This window comes from Neodiprion lecontei, chromosome 4 (genome assembly GCF_021901455.1).
Source record: "Neodiprion lecontei isolate iyNeoLeco1 chromosome 4, iyNeoLeco1.1, whole genome shotgun sequence".
Lineage (NCBI taxonomy): Eukaryota > Metazoa > Arthropoda > Insecta > Hymenoptera > Diprionidae > Neodiprion > Neodiprion lecontei.
In genome coordinates, this window is record NC_060263.1 from 27,342,950 (window position 1) to 27,362,556 (window position 19,607).

The 19,607-nt window shown below is 37.2% G+C and overlaps 4 protein-coding genes across 5 annotated transcripts in view; 3 read left to right on the forward strand and 1 right to left on the reverse strand.

The window, feature by feature from the left end:
• Positions 1 to 28: 28 nt before the first annotated feature.
• LOC107219918 (ATP synthase subunit s, mitochondrial) lies at positions 29 to 2,316 on the forward strand. Its single transcript, XM_015658280.2, has 5 exons — positions 29 to 351; positions 684 to 772; positions 1,039 to 1,247; positions 1,434 to 1,596; positions 1,838 to 2,316. Exons 1-5 carry the CDS (start codon positions 337 to 339, stop codon positions 1,944 to 1,946), a joined length of 585 nt encoding a protein of 194 aa, XP_015513766.2. The 5' UTR covers positions 29 to 336; the 3' UTR covers positions 1,947 to 2,316.
• A 666-nt stretch (positions 2,317 to 2,982) lies between these two features.
• On the forward strand, positions 2,983 to 7,861 carry LOC107219807 (kanadaptin). Of its 2 annotated transcripts, none has more exons than XM_046737059.1 (7): positions 2,983 to 3,253; positions 3,619 to 4,708; positions 4,974 to 5,275; positions 5,580 to 5,722; positions 5,988 to 6,148; positions 6,534 to 6,887; positions 7,073 to 7,861. In XM_046737059.1, the coding sequence occupies exons 2-7, from the start codon at positions 3,740 to 3,742 to the stop codon at positions 7,559 to 7,561; spliced, it is 2,418 nt and encodes an 805-aa protein (XP_046593015.1). In that variant the 5' UTR covers positions 2,983 to 3,253; positions 3,619 to 3,739; the 3' UTR covers positions 7,562 to 7,861. The 2 variants fall into 2 exon arrangements, with proteins under 2 accessions (XP_046593015.1, XP_015513636.1); XM_015658150.2 differs by having other exon boundaries at positions 3,722 to 4,708.
• An 825-nt stretch (positions 7,862 to 8,686) lies between these two features.
• On the forward strand, positions 8,687 to 10,875 carry LOC107219899 (selenoprotein S). The gene is made up of 5 exons (XM_015658258.2): positions 8,687 to 8,931; positions 9,341 to 9,484; positions 9,656 to 9,762; positions 9,957 to 10,086; positions 10,299 to 10,875. Exons 1-5 carry the CDS (start codon positions 8,901 to 8,903, stop codon positions 10,379 to 10,381), a joined length of 495 nt encoding a protein of 164 aa, XP_015513744.2. The 5' UTR covers positions 8,687 to 8,900; the 3' UTR covers positions 10,382 to 10,875.
• Positions 10,876 to 11,916: 1,041 nt separating this feature from the next.
• The window catches only part of LOC107219814 (roundabout homolog 2), a 213,955-nt gene continuing 206,264 nt past the window's right edge, over positions 11,917 to 19,607 (reverse strand). Inside the window, exons 4-11 of the mRNA XM_015658160.2 lie at positions 19,001 to 19,131; positions 18,640 to 18,906; positions 18,278 to 18,558; positions 17,687 to 18,199; positions 17,322 to 17,552; positions 16,888 to 17,226; positions 15,091 to 16,786; positions 11,917 to 14,985 (exon numbers count right to left, since the gene is read on the reverse strand). Coding sequence (XP_015513646.2) covers positions 14,807 to 14,985; positions 15,091 to 16,786; positions 16,888 to 17,226; positions 17,322 to 17,552; positions 17,687 to 18,199; positions 18,278 to 18,558; positions 18,640 to 18,906; positions 19,001 to 19,131 — 3,637 coding nt within the window. The 3' untranslated portion in view covers positions 11,917 to 14,806. The remainder of the gene's footprint in view (positions 14,986 to 15,090; positions 16,787 to 16,887; positions 17,227 to 17,321; positions 17,553 to 17,686; positions 18,200 to 18,277; positions 18,559 to 18,639; positions 18,907 to 19,000; positions 19,132 to 19,607) is intronic.

Below are 19,607 nucleotides of genomic sequence, written 5' to 3' on the forward strand. Positions count from 1 at the left end.
GTGGCGCCTTCACGCTTGTGCGGGCATTGCCACCTTCGCGCACTAGTATCGAAAAACACTATTATTAGATTTATAAATCTCACAATTACTTGAATTTGAAATTCTCAAACAGATTTCCCGCCCATTCGGGTCGATTATCGACAACGTTACGCTTCTCGAATACGCCGGGCATTGCAGTCAATTGTCAATCTTGCGTTCGTCTCAGTCTCTGAATTTCGTTCTGTCGCATACAAAAAGCTACATTCACCGGAAAATATAATTGCGATAAATAAAAATCGACATACGTAAATATTTTGCAAATAAGATATTTAGAGTTGTCAACAAAGTACGAGCACAATGGCAACACACGCGGTATGAAGCGCTTTGGTTTTTGATAAAATAAAAGACTGTCAATGTACCGGGATTTTTATCATGCTGACTGCGACAAACGATTTTTTGCGCATAATTTTATTATATATATATATATATATATATATATATATATATATATATATATATATATATATATATATATATATATATATGTATATATAATGAGTTTTCTTTTATTTCATATGTTGCATGTATTATTGTTCAACCTATATTTTAGCTTGACAAGACTACTTAATTACTGTTGGGCTTAATTTGGCACGACACATTTTATTGTTTTTTTCTGTACTGGGTGCCATATGTGTATGTTTCAGATCATAAAGAACTTTCGTTCATCGCTGATTCCAGCACAGTCGAAATCTCATAGATCGTTTTTTTATTGGATTACAATCATGTTCAACAGGTAGAGACATCAACAACTATTACTCAAGTCTTTAATCATTTATAAATGAATATGTTATGAGGTAATGCATGGAAGTATTATACAGCATATATTTGATAGATTTCAAAGAAGACATGTTAGCAATGTAAGCGTCCATCAATAACTTTTTTTACGTATCAATCGATACATTCAATGGAATTTTCTTTTATAGCCAAATTATCGTGGTGCTGAATGTTTACCTTGAGAGAATGACATATAGTTGAGTCTCAAGAACTGGTTATTTAAAGGGTGGATGAAAATCGAGTTAAGGAAGTTGGTCCAGACCGAGCCTGTGCGGAATGGCTATTAAGAAATGGAGCTGCAGTCAAATGGAGAGAGGATGGAAGTATTCTTTCAGACTACAATGCTCTTTCTTCGTTGGAAGAACCTCAGAAACATATTGAAGCAGTTGATGCTACCAATTCTGCTATTAGCTATCATGGATTTCCACATTTCAGTAAGTTAATCAATATTTGACGATTGCTTCAATACAGGTTTCCAAGGCTATGACTTGGGAATTATTTTTCTTTCTGTTTCACTATGGTGAACATATTCCACTTATGCAGGAAGTAAGAGCACTTATGTTTAATTGTAATGAAATTTATCATTTTATTCGACACTATGTGATCTTATTGAAATTTAGACGGATGCAATTACATAAATGAAGTCAAGCTAGTCAACTGTGTTTACGTCGAGGATCCAGCAATTCCCCTACTTTCTATACTCAAAAATACCTTGAAGCATCTTGAGATAAGTAACTGCCTTAATATTTCCGAGAAGGCTCTATTCGATCTGAATAAACTCACGTATGTATTCACTTTACTTCAAATTATGCCGAAATTGATCTCTTGTAATCCTATTTTTTGTAGAAAACATCCCATGATTTTTTTTATTGTACCTTCATAATTGTGAATCCTATTTTCTTCACCCCAAGTATTTATCAATGCTCGTCAGTTACAAGAAAAGAAAGAATTAACCCTTATATCACATGAGTTGGATCTAATATGATCTGGAATACTGAGAATTCATTTATTTTTTCGTTTTCAGAAAGTTGAAGAAACTGAAGCTTGGAAATTTGCCGCAAGTGAAGAATAAAAGTGAAGTTATAGAAAAGCTTACCAAGTCTTTGCCAGATTGTAACATTGTCTTTACATGAGATTTGTCTGTGTAACAAAATTTACTTTACAAATGTTTATATGTAACTGTAGAATACGTAGATATAAATAAATCATCGTAATAACTACTATCCCCCAAAACAACTCAGGTGCTAAAACCTTGCGCTAAGTATGTAGATACAAACATTGGAGTGAAAACACCGACAAAAATTTACTTTGCGATTCGAGAACCACCAAAATAATAAATCACAAAGATTTATTTCGAAAAATGATGAAATAAATTCTGACAAAGATACCTTTACGTACAGAAAATATTGAAATCAATCCTTACTGTTAAGTACGCAACTTTTTAAAAATAAGAAATTACGAAAATAGTGGATTAGGGATGAAATAAAAAATTTTGGAGCTTTTGTTGTACTTTGCATTTTTTTAGAAGAATATCTAAATCGTTGGCATTGCTTTCGAAAAATAATGAGGTTTCTAACTGCAAAATATTTACGTACATGGCTGGATTATCTGACAATGAGCTACACACGTTAATAATCATCGAATGAAGGGTATCAAACAAGTTTCAAATATCTAAAGTCTTAATAAATAAGAAAGGTCGTAGAAGTTTGGTGAACTCAAATATGAAGTTTGATTATTAGATTGTGTTTATTTATCAAGCAAAGTAGATTTGCAGTCTCAGTCGCGGATACGAATTTACAAAAGTAAAGTTAAGAAAAAATTTGAAACACCTACTCATTGTTGGAAATGGTGAACGGAACTGGAATATGAAATTTCAATTGTTGATATCATTTTTCAAGTCAGGTATAAGATATTCAGTCACACCGGCGAATATGAATAACTAGAGTAAAGTGAAGAACTAGAAAACTAAAAAATAAGAGTATAAAATATCTTTGAATCACGTCTTAACAAAGTATATGTGAAAAAGCGAAAGATGAAGTAAAATCCATCCGCCGACTAACAGAATTGAAAATAGAACTGACTAGAGTAAATCAGGAAGGCTCATTATCGTTAGAAATGGTAGATCAGATTGAAGTATGAAGTTTTAGTGATCTACTCGAAGGGTGAACAGCTCTTGATGTCCGATGTACACAGTGTGTGGAGCTTTGAAATCTTTGTAGTCTCGTGAAGTCCCGTAAAATAGGCATCAGAAAATTTGACTTCGCGCGGGACCGACAATCGCCGGAAAAGCCCGAAGGATTGGATTTTAAGCTATGAAGCCTGTGAGCCCTGTGAGTCAAGTGAAGTTGTGGCACGTAAATAAACGTAATACCCAAGTAAAACAACGCTTACTTATTGTTTAACTAAAAATGCCCGATGGATTTGAGCGTTAATAGTGACGGTAAATTAAAATATTAGTTTGTGTTAGATTTATTTCACTTCTGTAGCAACAATTTTTATAATATCATTTTTATACCGGACAATATAATCACAATTCATACATAACCTAAACCTTTATATATCTAACTACTTTAGTTAAATATCAGGCTTATATTCAATGAATGAATTCTCGGTTCGTCACAAAAAAAACAAGATTCAAGTGCTGATTGAAGCAACAAACTTTCAAAACTACTCATCGTACTGAATGAAATTATATTTTGATTGTTGATTTGAGGTTATGATTTTATGTGTTTATACGTTTTCATCAAACTTCGTTTATGTTGAAAGTGAATTTCAAATATCCTGTGATAATTTTTACGGTTTTAGTACTTGTGGAATTGGATTCTGAAACCGAAACAAGATAAATTTGCACGTAAAGCCAAGTCGGCAGCAACTACATATTCAACTAAATACAATAATCTATTATCAGGTGATTTGTTTTACTGACATGGATCTAATCGAATGTGAACCGCTGAAAAATACCACGGAAGTACCAATAAATGATGTCAAGATGATCGCCATCGAAGAATGTTTACCACCAACACAGAAATTAAAAGAATCTGAGACTAAGATTGCTCTGGGCATTTCCAATGAAGCAAAAATCACTGCAGTAGAAGGGTCCGTAAAAAATCACACAACAGATCCATTGCTCGACAATTTTAGGAAAATTAATAGCATGGATATTGAAGGGGTGCAAAATATCATCAATGTTGATCAGAAAATTCCAGCCGATAGTTCGGTGGAAAAAAAAAAATTGATTTTTAAAACTCCAAGTTTATTAATTGGCCCAAGGAAAGGAAAACCAGGAAAACTGTGCGACTTGGCTTCTATTTCATCTGTACTACCTGGAGTTGACAAGACATTACCAGAAGTGTCAGAGTCTATGTCTAATAATGAAGAGGAATCTGGCAATAGCATTAAAACAATTGATTTAGCTCATGATGAGTCAAAATTGAAGAAACCATCATCACCTGCTGAAATAGCAATAGAAAAGCAGCCAGTTTTACCTTACAAAGAACCAATATGGGGAGGGTTGCCCGAAAAAAAATATAAATTAGAAGTATTAAAATCTGGGGTGATTTTAGAGACTATAGACCTGACGCTGAAAAGTTTCTATGTTTTGGGAAGATTACCGATCTGTGATATCCCCTTGGCTCACCCTACCATCTCTAGATTTCACGCAATCATTCAGTACAGATTAAAAGGAGATGAAAAAAATCCAATAGGCTTGTATTTGTATGATTTGGGAAGTACACATGGCAGTTTCTGGAATGGTCATCGAATGAAGCCGAACATGTATGTCAGGATACGTAGTGGTCATATGATAAGATTCGGATGTAGCCAGAGGAAATTTATTGTCCACGGACCCACGGAAGATGAGGAAGATGAAACCGAATTAACAGTTACAGAATTAAAGGTACAGTAAATTTTTTTATCCTTAACGGATCACTACTATCAGAAGTAAAAAATTGGAGTAATGCTATTCGAGCACAGGAATAATGAATTTGATACAGACACAGCAAATAATTAATGAAACACTTTTGTGCTGGTACCTCAGTTAAGATTACAACTAGGTAGGGGTGTAGTTTGTTAGTTTATTGGTTTATCGATTCTTGAAAGATGGTAATATACTTCGATAGTTCAACTGGATGGGTTGCATGCAATTTTGTTTTGTGTAACAGGAAAATAGAAGATTAGAATTAGAGGAGCGACAAAGAAAAGAGAAGGAAGAACAACTGAGAATAGAAGAAGAGGAAAGGTTGAGAAAAGAGAAAGAAGAAAATGAAGGAATAGATTGGGGGATGGGAGAGGATGCCGATGAAGAGACTGATCTATCTGAAAATCCTTATGCAGCTACAAATAACGAAGAATTGTTCTTGGATGATCCAAAAAAAACTCTTAGAGGATGGTTTGAAAGAGAAGGATTCGAACTTCAATACCAAACAGAGGAGAAAGGCATTGGGCAATTTCTTTGCTGGGTTGAGTAAGTTTAGAACCCCCTTGACTTCCTGAATTCAGAAGCAACTGTGCCGGACAATTTTGTTTCGTGTCAATTGAGCTCATTATATAATTTGAAAAACAAAAATAATAGGAGTAGATATTGAAATTTATTCTTTAATCATGTCGCATAGCTTTGGAAAAATGAAAAAACAACTGTTGTTCAGAAAATAATTTTTATCTTCTAATCCTATTTTTTATAAAGTTTTATCAGGCTTTATACCGATTTTTTTCAATTGAATATCGCTATGTGTAAAAAAGTATTTCTATCATTCTCGAATTTATTCCAGCCTTCCAATTGATAGTATAACTGGCAAGTCTGTACGAGCAGAAGCTCTGGTTAAGGGGAAAAAAAAGGAGTCCGTTATTCAATGTGCCCTGGAAGCTTGCCGAATCTTGGATCGGCATGGGGTACTTAGACAAGCACACCATGGTAAGAAAAACATTACAATATATACATTCCAAAGGTTCAATTTCACAACTCCAAAGCCACAGTCAATTTGCCTAAACTACGTATTTGATTGACACTCTTGACATTCCTGGCAGTGAGAAAAACCGTCCATGCATCGTCCCAAAATTAGAAAAATAAACTAGAAAGAAAGCTGTTGCAGCTCGGAGATGTAGCTCAATTTGAGAAACTGATTCTATAAAAAATGTATCATATTAATATTACTAATTTCGACGTCCTTCATTTTTAGAGGCAAGAAAGAGAAAGGCTAAAAACTGGGAAGAAGAGGACTTCTACGATTCAGATGAAGATAATTTTCTAGATAGAACAGGAGCAATTGAAAAGAAACGCCTGCAGCGTATGCGAAGTGCAGGAAAACTGGAAGATACAGTCGAAACCTACAATTCTCTGGTAAAAAATGTTTTATACGGTATTCAGTATTTTTGATATTTATCGACTTCAACTTTTTTGCATGAATATCATAATTAAGCAGTTGACTGGCAAACAGAATTTCACTCGTCAATACGTCATACATCCCAATGGGCGTAATAATCTTGGCATTATGAGTTTTACGTAATCAAATTATAAATAAATACAGTAACGCTGTACATCGTGAATACTGCTGAAGTTGTTGTTACCTATTAAGTCACAAAGCCTAATATCAGAACAAACAAAAAATTCCTTACTTTATTTGTGATGTTAAGCTGTTTCTGAACTTGAATTGTTATCTAGTGATATTGGGTATACTAAATACACTCTTACGAAATACTGTTACTGACTTTTCTGCCTTTTGCAGCTCGAAAAACACAAAGCAGTGGTGAAACAGATCACGAATATTGAAAATGATCTACGAAATGCACAATGGCAGAAAGCTTTGGAACCTGAAAGTTCAGATGAAGATGCACTCGACGCATTCATGTCAAATTTAAAAACCGTTGCACTCAATAAGAGTGAAATTGTAAAAATGAAAATTGAATTGCAAACACTTAGAAAGGAGGAGAACCGATTAATAAATTTAGTAAACATTGCTAAGCCTGCTAATTTACCACCACTAAAAACCCAAACATCCTTGGAATCTACTGATCCAGAGAACGTACAAAGTGCAAAATCACTACCCATGATCGGCAGTAGGAAAAAATTTAAAGTCCTGGTAAGTTTGAGTCCTCGCCTGGTCCTTTACATTCCTGATTTAGTTCGAATTTTACTCATACATGAATTTTAAATCCTAAATCTGATGATTCGTAACTTTGTTTTGAAAATTATAATAATGAATGAACTGTTGATTATTCAATATCAAAAAAATTAAGTAATTGAAAAAACTTTTATTGCTTTCAGAAAAGCGGCATAAAATCTGTTGGAAGCTCACTAAGTATTACCCACAAAGCAAATGAGGCAGATGAAGATGATGATAAATCAGAGAACGAAAAAGAAGTTATTAATGCAAGATTAATAGAGGCTTATAAGTTGAATCTGACAGAAAGTTGTTCGCTTGGTGATGGCGAATCTACTGAAACTGGGAGTAGTATTTTAGAAAGTGATAATAGAAGGGAATCTGACGAAAATAATGAAGAACAAAACCGTATAGACTGCTCTTCTGAAGCCAAATTATTAGCAAAAGAAGATAAATTGAGAGAGGAAGTTGATGTGCAAAAGCGAAAGCGGAGAAATCAGAAAAGAATACAACAAAGGTTGGAGAAGGCGGAGAAGGACAAGCAAAAAGGTTACGAACAAGATACATACAAGGAGGATTACTCAATGTGGGTACCTCCAGAAAATCAAACTGGCGATGGAAAAACTAATCTTAATGATAAGTTTGGATATTAATCATTTGAACTCTTGTATAAAATTCAACCAGCGACTAAAACTACGTAGATAATAGCTGCGTATCATTAAATTTAACTTATTTGACAGTTAGGTAGCACTTTCCATCTTACATGGAACTTGTTAATTTATGAATTTATAGACGTGTCACTACATGAGAATAATACACAATAGCTGTAAATTAGGGATAAGAGTAGCGAGTAATGCATTTACTGCGATCATATATCACATAATCATTTTGTACATATCAACGATTTTTTTTCGTTGAATAAAGGGATTCGTTATGAAACATTTTTATCTATATCACTTGACTTTAATCATTGCTGCTACTGTTGTCTATTTTATTGTATAATATGCTGCAACTGCATGTAAGTAAAATCTGATGAAGACTATAAACTATAAATACCTGAGGGAAGAATCAACAGAAGATATCCGTAGCAGCTGTAGTAAGTGGTCCCTATAAGGCAGGTTCGCATTATCACAAACGTTACACTAATAAACAACTGGGATGATGCAAAATAATCCATAAAACACCGAAGCCGATTGTGAAATGTTATGTAAATCTTTGAAATATCTCAGTATTTACAGGAACGAGTTTCAATTGCATTAGGTAAATGCCGTTTGATTGTAAGTCGGCAAATAGTAATGTGAATATTATAACTTTTAAAGAAGCACATATTAAATAAACAATGAACAATAATTCAAGTTCAAGTACTCGTTTTATTTTTTAGACCGGACTATTGGGATATACCGAACGATATCACTCGATGCACTCACTTCACAAGGTTTATTTAATTGAAGGTTTAACATATAGGTGTGATAGAAAACTAATTCAAATTTCCCCGCAATAGAATTGCAAGCATTTCAACCAGCATAATAGAGCGAGAACTCAGCGAATCAGAGCCTTCGCGACGATCGCTCTCCGGTGTCGCTGCTACACTGAACTCTATTGCTAGATTTCCACGGGCAGCATTTTGCTACCGCGGCGCCACCAAGCGGCATGCTGCAACAATTGCCCGTGCTGTTCCGTGTCGTCAGTTTTTCGCTACCGCAGCATTTTGCTGCTCGTGAAAATCTAGCCTATGGTCACTGCGCCTTGCTGATTGCTACGGCTGCGTTCAAAACTCTCCCATTCTTCGATAAAAATTACAGTAAAAGCCATAGCAGCACAGCGACCATTTACGATGAAAATGCAGTATGATATTAGCAAGCATGGCGATGTGCCAAGTTGTTGAATGTCATCATAAACGAAACTGACGCTGGTATAACGTGACTTACGTGACGGCTGTCAAAGACTCTTCAATAGCGGCTGGATCCGCGAGAATACGCGAAACCTTCCAAAATGTACAACGCATATTCGTTTGTGGAAAGTGGTGCGTATTGAATAGCAGTACAGTTCTTATTACCATTTTCACAGTTAGGGCTTGAGGCTAGGTTAGGTTTGCTGACGTATTTTTACTTGTGTTTCTATAACACTTTCATCCATAGAATCTGTAAATAAGTGCATAAACTCAAGTAAACAAAGTACGGTAATTTTTCTCTAGGGCTTTTCTTCATTGGACGTTTGTTTGTTGTTAATCTTGACTTCATTCCTGTCTTCATAACTATATGTGTACTCATTTTTATGATACTATGAAATCGTAAGTTATGACGAAATATCGTACTGGAGGCATGTACCGAAGATAGGCAAACATAGCTTACAGTAATTTGAATTGAAACTACCTTGTTCTACGACTTTCATTGGCTATTAATTTCTATAATTTGATCTTTTCTTTTCATTAGCGTGGGAGGCGATCATTCCATTTGGGTGGTATGCAGTTGCATCTATAGTTGTTTTACTCTACCTTCATCCATATATCAAGAAAACGTATAATAGTTGGAGGCAAAAAAGAGACGAATTCGAATATTCAGCAAAATACCATAAAGGTAAGTAAAAATTTAAGTCATGCAATGATTTTTAGCTAAATTATTAGTAACTGGTCTATAGCCGTTCCGTTGCATCTTTCATTTCTTAGCCTTTGAGTTTATTTTCTGTAATTTCGAACCCATATGTTGTAATTGTGAATTTAATGAGTACCAGTTTTCTCTTCTCCCTAGACTCTGATATGTTACAACAGAGACAAGCTGCAATAGAAGCTGCACGATTGAGAATGCAGGCTCAATATATGCAAGATGCTGAAAAAGCAAGACAGCGAGAACAAGAGGTAGTTTGTTAAAACTTCTATGGATAAATGTAGACCATGTAAAAGTGTTGTTTCATTTCTATCTTCTCAGTTTATCTTGTTTGGTATTAAAAGTGAATTGTAGAAGTAAAAACTCTTAATTCCTTGTCTAGTAGCTACATTTTCATATCCAGTGTTACGCAATTAGTTATAATTAAATTATTGGACGTTTACAGCGTATTGAAAAGAAGCGACAAGCATTGAAGGAGCTTACAGAAGGAACAGATGTCGGTAAAAAATTGGGATATGCAGATGGCAATGATTCTGCATCAGGCTCAAAGTCCAGTTCAAAGTCACTCAAATCAGGTAAATATGTAGATTCTAACTCGAAACGGTTATCCCAGATGTTAATATACATGAGTATTGAGCTTGTAATTTCTCTTCCAGACAGAAGTATACAATTAATTCAGAGTTAATATGTATGATGATCCATGATTACGAAGCATAGATATTTTTGCAACTCAACAATAATATTTTCGTGCAATTATAGGTATCTAAATATTTGTTATTTTTCATAGAATACAATCCTCTGATGGGTGAAACCAGTCGTGGTTATCGCGCACCAAAAAGAAGTTGCTGTGGAAAAGGTGGCTGTGGTTAATTTTCACACTTTTAGACATCAATCATTTATACAAACTCAATTAATAACCTAAGACTTGGATGATCTATCACGCAATCGATTCTAATTATATCAATCTAAAAGTAATATTACCTAATTGATTTGTCACTGTATGGTGGTTATTTAATAAATCCTTAAATTCAAAACCGTATTATCAAGCATAATAAATTACAGGTAACTTGCTCTTTCTTGTTCTTTTTTTTTTGATACGAGATGAGTTTAAGTGGTTGGGCGACTCTTCTGATAATTTATGTAAAATGTTTTGTTATTTCTTCGATTGATCTTCAGATTTTTATGAATTAGTATTAAACGAAATCACAGAAATACTCCATATTTACTTGATTTGTATTCTCGTATTTCACTACAGTTTCAGAATCTAACATATTAACTCGAGATAGAATACACTCTATTTTTTAATTTCATCAAATTACTGTACAAATGAAACATAAGTGCAATAAAGAGGTGTAAAAAATCTTCACACATGGTTATTTTTCTTCATTACCTGTATATAATCTGCTATTTTCAACGTAGGTAATTTTTTTATGGTTTCGTTGCATTTTTGGCTGTCGAAATTTTGGAGAACTGTGCTGTTTTTCCAATAATAGTCAAAGTTTTAACGAAACTGATTGCTTGTGTTATATTGGTTTCATACATGGTAATTTTGTAGATGTACAATTATTAATAGACTCATATAATTAAATTTATATCACATACCTGTGGTAATTTACGCCCGGTACAAAAGAATGTAGAAGTCGATGTCGGTTTCTTGAGCTTCGATTTAACGCGATGAACGTTTACTACGATTTTTTTCTAACATTACTTTTATTAATCATTATCGGTATAATATGCAGTGATATATATACGTAGTACTTGACAATAGCGATTGTTATAAATTATCTACAATTTTGTATGTGTATTTGGGTGTGTAGTGTATGTATGTATGCTTGTTGTGTGTGTATTTTCATGGTTAGATGTTTTTTAGCCGTCATAACTATAAAAGTTTGTTACCGTCAATCATTAACGAATAATTGATCACCGTTTTAATAATAAATAAATTATTATCTATATGAAACATCCACATTATTATCCTTTCGTTATATATACAGGGTGTAAGATAATAAAATAAAGGTAAGATTAAAAAAAGAAAATGAATTGTTTCAATTAAAAATAAAACACTTGTCAGCCTTTGATTACACTTACGAGCTAATCCCGCAAAGTAATTAAAATAGCCCTTAAACAATTAATCATAAATTTCAGCAATCCGTACTAAATTTTCTCTCAACTTCTTATAATGATATGGATTATTTTTATGTGCCCCTAGCTTGCGAGTTGCCAGGCATAATTTATAATCATAGTTTTATAATAGTTCCATGAATTTTGAACATTCTACAGCTGTATGGAGTGCATTCGTATCAAAAATTATATTTTTATTAAATTTAATTTAAAAATAACGGTGGGTGTAGTGAAATAAAGATAATTGAATATATACTAATGTTTGTCTCATGAAACAATTTGCGCAAAATTCACAGGACTTATATTTGATGGCAAAATTTGGCTGAATAAATCTACAAATACAGATTATATTACTTAAGTTCTTTAACGTTAGGATGGTGGGCCCTGTAAGACCCACCAGTTGTGTGCGAGCTATGTTTTATCGCAAGGCTTGTTTCGACAGAACTTTTACTCTATCGAGTTTAACCGTATTTATTTAACAAAACAATAAAACCATCGCTTCAACTTTTCAAAGACAGCAAATTATAAAAATAATACGTTATTCTCCCTTATCTGCATTGAGGCGATGGTTTCTTATTTTGCGCCACAGCCACAATGTCGTTGAAGTAATTTCAAGGATTACCTCAAAAAATTTGTGGCCATGCAACCCCTTATACAAATTTACAAAGGCCGTGGATAGTTATTTAAATTTGATAACATCATGGTAGGGGCTATTCTCTTAAAGTATATTTCCTAGCTATTTCTCTTGATTGAAACACTATAATTTCGCAATCTCTGTACGGTGTTGACGTTCTCTAGCGTGAAACCTAAACTAAACGCTTCAAGAGCATTTCTAAATGTATTTTTTTTTCTCTGATTGGATGGATTTTTACGAACGTGCACTCATTACATTTACGATTTACAAGTTACTGTATCGATACTAGATACTTACTACGTTTATTCTTCACTTCTATTCTGAAATAGATGACAGTTTTTAAAATACTTGACGTGACAGCGGAAATGAACCTTTTCTTTCTAATTTTTATTTAAATTCAAATTTATAATGTTTTTTACGAGTCATTAATTGTGTGCACTGACTCCCGGAAAGTTTGACGACCCCCGTCAACAGTTGACCTTCTATCGTTAATAAGTAAAAAATTCCAATCAATTAAAATTGCAGTATTACTGTAGGAGCACAATAAAAAATTCGGCAGTGATTATAATCTCTATCAAAGTAAAAAAATTTTAAACCTTGAATTTCTTTGATCTCTTAAGCTTTTCGTTCAATAAAGAGACCATAGTGTCTATCGGGCAGTTGATTACTTTTAACTAGTACAGTAATTGATTAGTTATGTTGAGTTTGAGCGATTACATGGCTTCAAAGTTATCTATCGCTTACCTAGTGTTCTTTTCATTAATCACTAATTATTCTTTCTTCATATGAAACCACACTGGATGTAACAGCAGAATACATCTTATACATTAGTTAAACTATATGTTTATATTCACAAAAAATTTACCAACAAAAAACACATGGTTTTTTCGTTTAATGTCTATGTGTTTTTTAATGATATATATGTGTATTATGGTCCATTTACCACAAGGTGCAGCCACATGTGTATTGGTATTTAGAAAACTGTTAAAATATGAATGTATCATGTGGTAAAATGTACCATTTAACATCGTACTCACATTCTCACTTATCTGTCAGGACACGCTTATACACATTTCTGATTACATAATACACCTCATATCCCTTAACAACTACGGCGCATATATTAATAATAATAATAATAATAATCATTAATGTGTTAATTATATACTAATGACTAAACTTGTTAATCAACTTTGTACAATGTATACAAAAACCATCTGATATGATTATACACTTACATCGTCATTGTTACCGTAATATTTTATAATATATTATATTATAAGTATATTCGTTTTGGAAGAGATACACGTTGATTACTTCATTTTAGTAAAATTATTTTTTAATTTCCTTACGAGTTAGGAACGTTATATCGAAAATAATATGCATTATTTTTCGTGGCAGTTGAGAATGTACACGTTTTTGAAAATAAATGCCACCTTCTCGTTACACATATCAAAGTTTTATCCATTATTACAGTAGCTGTTCAGTTACATGAAATAATAAGGAGGCTATAGTACAATAGCTTGTATGAAAACTGCTTTGGAATTATAAATCACCTTGAAACTTGTCAAGGTACCTAAATTCCAGCAATCATAATCGTGTTGGGTGTAAAATTAAAAATATTGGATGGGAAAAAACGTCATATTTATAAAATAAAAGCTTTCAACAATACGCACGTCCTCTGTTGGAACGATATTTTCAAGTTTTATTCATGTATTGCTTAGATATTGGCATTACTCCTTTTTCTCTCGTACTTGTACCACATTCTCAACAATGGTACTTAAGTAAGTTATGCGGAAATCTATGTTTACCACGGAACATAAATTGTGGATTTCTTTCAGATCTTGATCAGTCTATGAAAATTTCTCACAACGAAGAGATTTACATGTTCTCGCGTTTCAATTATTTCGAATAATTTTTAAAGCACTCGAAGAGTTGGGCTTCATTATTGTGTGTATGTCTTCTTACTACTACGAGCGTATCTTAAATTAAACCTAAAAAGTAAATCGCCCGCTAAAGGTAATATTAGTACTTAACATTCTACTCGGAAAATAATTATAGATTAACGTAACAAATGTAATTGCTTTGAAATGTTTGAGATATTTTCCAATGGACAATCCCATTGTGAAATACTAAAATTAAGTCGAGGCTATTTATTATTGTTCATTTTATTCATCATAACTCAACGCTCGTTTGCCTAAGCCTTCGCAATTCTATTAGCAAGAAGAATATTAGAAGGCTTGGTTCCTCAAACGTAGAAAGGTAGAATGGAGAAAATATTTCTTAACAGTCACTTTTAAATCATGGAATCATTCGGATACAGAGACTGTTTCTACGCGAGGTATTCAACTATTGGCAATCGGCGAAATTCGTCTAATGAATTTCGCTAATTGCTCACGAGTTACCACAGTAACTGCTGAATGGTAAAAGTCCTTATCTAATTTCAAGTTGCGTTATTACGCCCAATGGTTCCGCCGATAATCGTTGTGACCTTGCAACAACCACACATTTTCAGCTCAAACTCCGGTAGTTGATTTCGTTTAGCTTTCGCGGTGATCGCTCAGTCGGTTGGACTCTGATGAAGCAATGGGATTATTCGCCCCCAAGAAAACGCTGTTCAGTTTGTTGTATCTCTGGCTACCCGAGCTGCTCATCGTGTTGGAGGCCGACGAGTTGTGCTGGGGGTAACCACTCGCTCTTGGAAAGCCAGGAACTTTGTCTGGAAAAATTAATAAAACAGTCGATTAAATTTTCAGTGCCAGGAATGATAAACAGATCTCTAATCCGAGATTATATATGATGATATATACTCCGTTGAACTTACCTTTGCTACGGTTGTGCCTGTGATGTTCCTGGGGGTTGGAGGACCCGCATTGTCTCTGAGGAATGCAGGAATAATTGCTGTCGCTGCTGTAAGTCGGCGACGGTGGTCTGTTGGTCCGTCTCCTTGGGCTCCTGTTGCTCCTGTTCCTGGACCCACCCCTGTTGTGGGCGCACCCAGGAGCAAACTGGTTGTTGTATTCCATGGTGTCGGCGTACAGACAGCTGGACTCCGAGCAGGAACAGCACATGTCAGAGTGCGTGTTTGAGTCGCACGATTTTCTGTCCCACTCGTCGTTATCCGGCTGATAAAGATTGTCATTTCTAAACATCTCCTCGTTGTGTCGATAAACTTCGTCGTTCAACGTCGTATGATCCAGATGTGAGTTCGGATGATTCGCACGGTTGAAGCTGTCGTGGGTTCTGTAATCTTCGGGGTGTCCATTCTGGTGACCGTATATTACCGAGCCGCTCTCATATTCGTTCTCTTGATTTTTGTAATCGTAGTGGTTGAAGCCTTGCGGGAAAGACGGGACGGGTGGGGGGTTCGTTTGTGGAGGTAAAGTGGTGTACCTTCCCTGCGGAAGGTTTCCGTGGTTCGCCCCCTCGATTGGTCCATGACCGTTCCACGGCGTAGGAGATGGGGAGTAACTGTTGCCCACTCTCACAGGCGGAGTTGGCGGACTCTGTGAATTCGCCGACGTCGAACCGTCCAAGTCATTCGGGACGATTCGTTTAGCCAAATGCGGACTAAAAGCACCCGCAGGCGTCTGTATCCTCGTTGAAAGAGAGGTTCCTGGGGGTGGAGGGTGCTCTGGAGGAGGCGGCAACATGTCGCACCAGTTCGGCATACCCGGCTGAGTATCGTTCAGGGGGATCCGGTACTGCGGTCTTCTCTGAATTTCCATATTCTCGTCGGTGTATACACTGCTGGCATTGTCGCTGCTTGGCGACATGGTTGACTTGTTGTGATCCTGGTTAGAATCCAAGCTCGAATAGTCTGGCTTGACGCAGGAGTCGCTAGAGTTCGATTTCTGTCCGCTATTCTCCATGGAGTCAGGACTCCGACTACCGACGCAAAGCGTTGTTGTTGCGTATGGTTCTGGCGGAGCTTGAAGCTGTTTCCTTGCGTTGTAAAACGTCGTCAGATTCACTTCAGCGTACTCCGAACCGGGAATCGCCACGACACCAGGCGCCAACATTTGCTGATTATTCAATAATTTCGTCTCGCAGTCCTTGTCGTTCGCACTTTGGAGTGTGCTAGTTGGTTTCCACCCGCGATCCAGCCATAAAGTATCTTTGTTCAACTGGCATATGTCGTTGGCTGTACCCACGGGCACGTTCAAGTGTCCGAGCTGCTTGCTCATGGCCTGTCTTCTCCTCACGTATAACGCACCCAGGAGAACAGCGAATACCGCGAACACCATCACGATCATCAGGATGAGGAACCACGTTTCCCTCACCACAGATATCCCCCCATGACTTGGATCGGTTCTCGGGGGTAATTGAGTCAGTTGTCCGGGATCCATATTGAGAAGAGTTGGTCCGGAAAAGGGACCCATGCCAGCACGCGTCAGTCCAGCAACTCGTGCCGTGTAAAGACCCCCAGTTGTCAAACTGTTTATGATTACAGACGTGGTTGAAGCATTCAACGACATCTGACCAAGAATCTTGTTGCTGCTATTGCTCTTGATTTGTATCTGTAAACCGAATGCACATGTGGTTGGAACGATGACTGCTGAAGAAAGTATTCGAAGGCTAATGGCACCGAAGAGACATGGTAAAAATAAACATTTCTTACCTTGTATCCGACAAGCTGCCCGTTTTGTTCCGGTTTTGGGGGTGGCGACCATCTAACGAACGCTGACGTCATGTTGATCATCCCGACATGAACATTTTCCGGGGCTCCAGTCGGGGCGTCTTCCAACGTCGTTGCAAGCTTAACATTGCTAGGTCTTCCTTCGATAGTTTTGTAAAATGGCACCAAGAAGAATTCATATTGCGTGTACTTTTTCAGATTTACTAGCACGTAACTGGTAGCACCAGCATTTAGGACGGTGACCATCTGATATTCGGGTTTATTAGACACCTCACGATAACGTATATAGAGGCCTTCCACCAAATCTGCAGCACCAAGAATCTAAAAGAAACGGGAGTGTGATATATCGCCATGCAAGAAGAAAAATCACAGTTTCGTTGCCATTAATGATTGGACAAAATTGTTAGTATACTCACATCCCACATGATTTTTACTGCAGTGCTAGTTAGAGGCTGGACTTCTCTTAAGTGCAGAATTTCGCTGTTCAAGCGGTCCCTTGCTCGTATCAATACGATTGGAGGGACGGAATTTTGATTGATGCTGGTTGTATGAGCGCTGTCTGAAAGTGGCCCGGGCAATGAGAGACCATGGCTGTTTTCGGCACGAACCAAGAAGACGTAGCTGGTATCCGGTTTCAGGTCAGTTACCTGTGACGAAATTGTTAGTTTGTGATTTATGGTAGTCATGTATCAGTTTAACGATAGATTAGCTCCAACTAGTCATCAAGCGATGTTACGGCTGTGTCGGAGGTGGGTTTAAAAGCGAGTCGTAAAGAACTTACGGTGTACGTGTCATCAGTGATTCCCGTAGCGGCAACAACCCATCCAGTATTCAAATTGCTGCTAAAATACTCGATGTTGTATCCGATGATCGGGCTCTGACCCTCGTGTCCAGGACTCCATGTAAGGGTAACAGAGTTGCTCGTTGTGTTAACAATTCTTGGTTTGCTTGGGTTTTGGGGCAATGCCGACATGTCGGGTGTCCGATGCAGAGACGTGGACGTGCTGACGCTCAGCGTTGCTGACCACGACGTGTTTCCCGATTCCGAGGAGGCGATGCAGGTGAAAAGACCGGCGTCGCTCGGTTGCAGGTCGTTGATGAACAGAGTGCCGTTGCTGGCCATTGTTATCCGACTTCCAAGGTTCACTAAAACTCCATCTTTGTGCCAATGAATCCGAGGCGTTGGAGTACCGACAACCCGGCATGGCAGTGAGGCGGTACTTTGAAGCTGTAGAGTTTGGTTCGCTGGTCCCAATTCTATTATTGGCGGGGGCGTTTCTTCTGCGGATGTAACCTGTTCACGGATGCAACGCGTTAGAAGCATGAAGCACACGTTGGAGATTCCGAACGTCGGGAAAAACGGAATACAAACCTCAAGGAAGACAGTGGCAGTACTGGCTCCGGCTTGACTTATCGCGCTACAAACGTAGTGACCTTCGTCCTTGCGAACGGCCTTCTTTATGTTCAGACTTCCGTCCTCCGTTACCGTGTAACGTCCTTGATAAACGTTGCCGGGAAACATCAACTCTTGCGACCCTTCTCGGGTCCAAAATATCGAGGGTTTTGGTGCCCCACGAGCGGCACAGGCGAAGGAAACGTCCGAACCTGTGCTCACCGCTTCATCTTTTGGAAAGTGCGCGAAGACTGGGCGAGCTGAGGTGATAGTAAAATTTGCATTGAGAAGAAAATGCGTTTCCTGGAAACACTGTCAATCGTATGATTATGTAAACTCACAGTGAACGGTCAGAGTGGCATTAGCACTGATGGCGCCAACGCTGTTCTCAGCATCGCAGATGTAAGTTCCTTGGTCTTCGGTGGTAACGCGTTCTATTCGAAGACTCTTGTCGTCCAAAATGTTAGCCCTGCCGATTGGCATCTTGCCGTCGGTCCGACGCCAGAGAATTTCGGGAGGTGGATCTCCGCCAACATGGCATGCGAATTCCGCGGTTTGATCAGTCAGAATTGTTTGGTTGGTGGGCATGGCTAGGAAGTATGGTTTTACTGAAAGGAAAGAATTTCATTGTTCAAAATTAATTCCCTGGAGCCTTACATCAATGGAAAGGCACCCTGCCTTGATCGCTGAACGTCTGCTTACCGTGGACAGTGAGGGTAGCAACGGCGGAAACCCGAAAACCGACCATATTCTGCGCGACGCATTGGTATTTCCCTTGGTCTGTCTGTCTGACGTCGGATATCATAAGATTGCCGCCGTCGACGAGACTGACTCTGAAACGAGAGAAAAGGAGTCCATTGGTATACATATATGGTATATGTATAAATATATATATATACAAAAGGCATACCATGAAGTCTATTGAGAAAATTTCGAGGTGTGAAAAACCTTTCGACTCGAACGTACAACGAAAGAGCGTATCATGAATACGGAAATATCCAAAACGGACGTATTTAAAACTGCTTTGATAAGACCAAGCTATACCGCTCCTGTCGGTCAGCCCTTTTGGGACTATGGGAAAATAAATTAGATACTGTGCACCGTGACAGAGATAATGTTTCAGAGGATGGCCAAGCGGTAGAACCAGCCCATTCTGAAACGACGTATCTCGACTGCATATCCTAGGATTTCTCACATACGTAGGCATGTGTGGTATACAGTAGACGTTGGAATGCCAGAGTATCAGGCCCCGTAGAGTGTACAGTGTATGCGCAGTCTACACGAACCGTGGCGACGGTCGGACCGACAA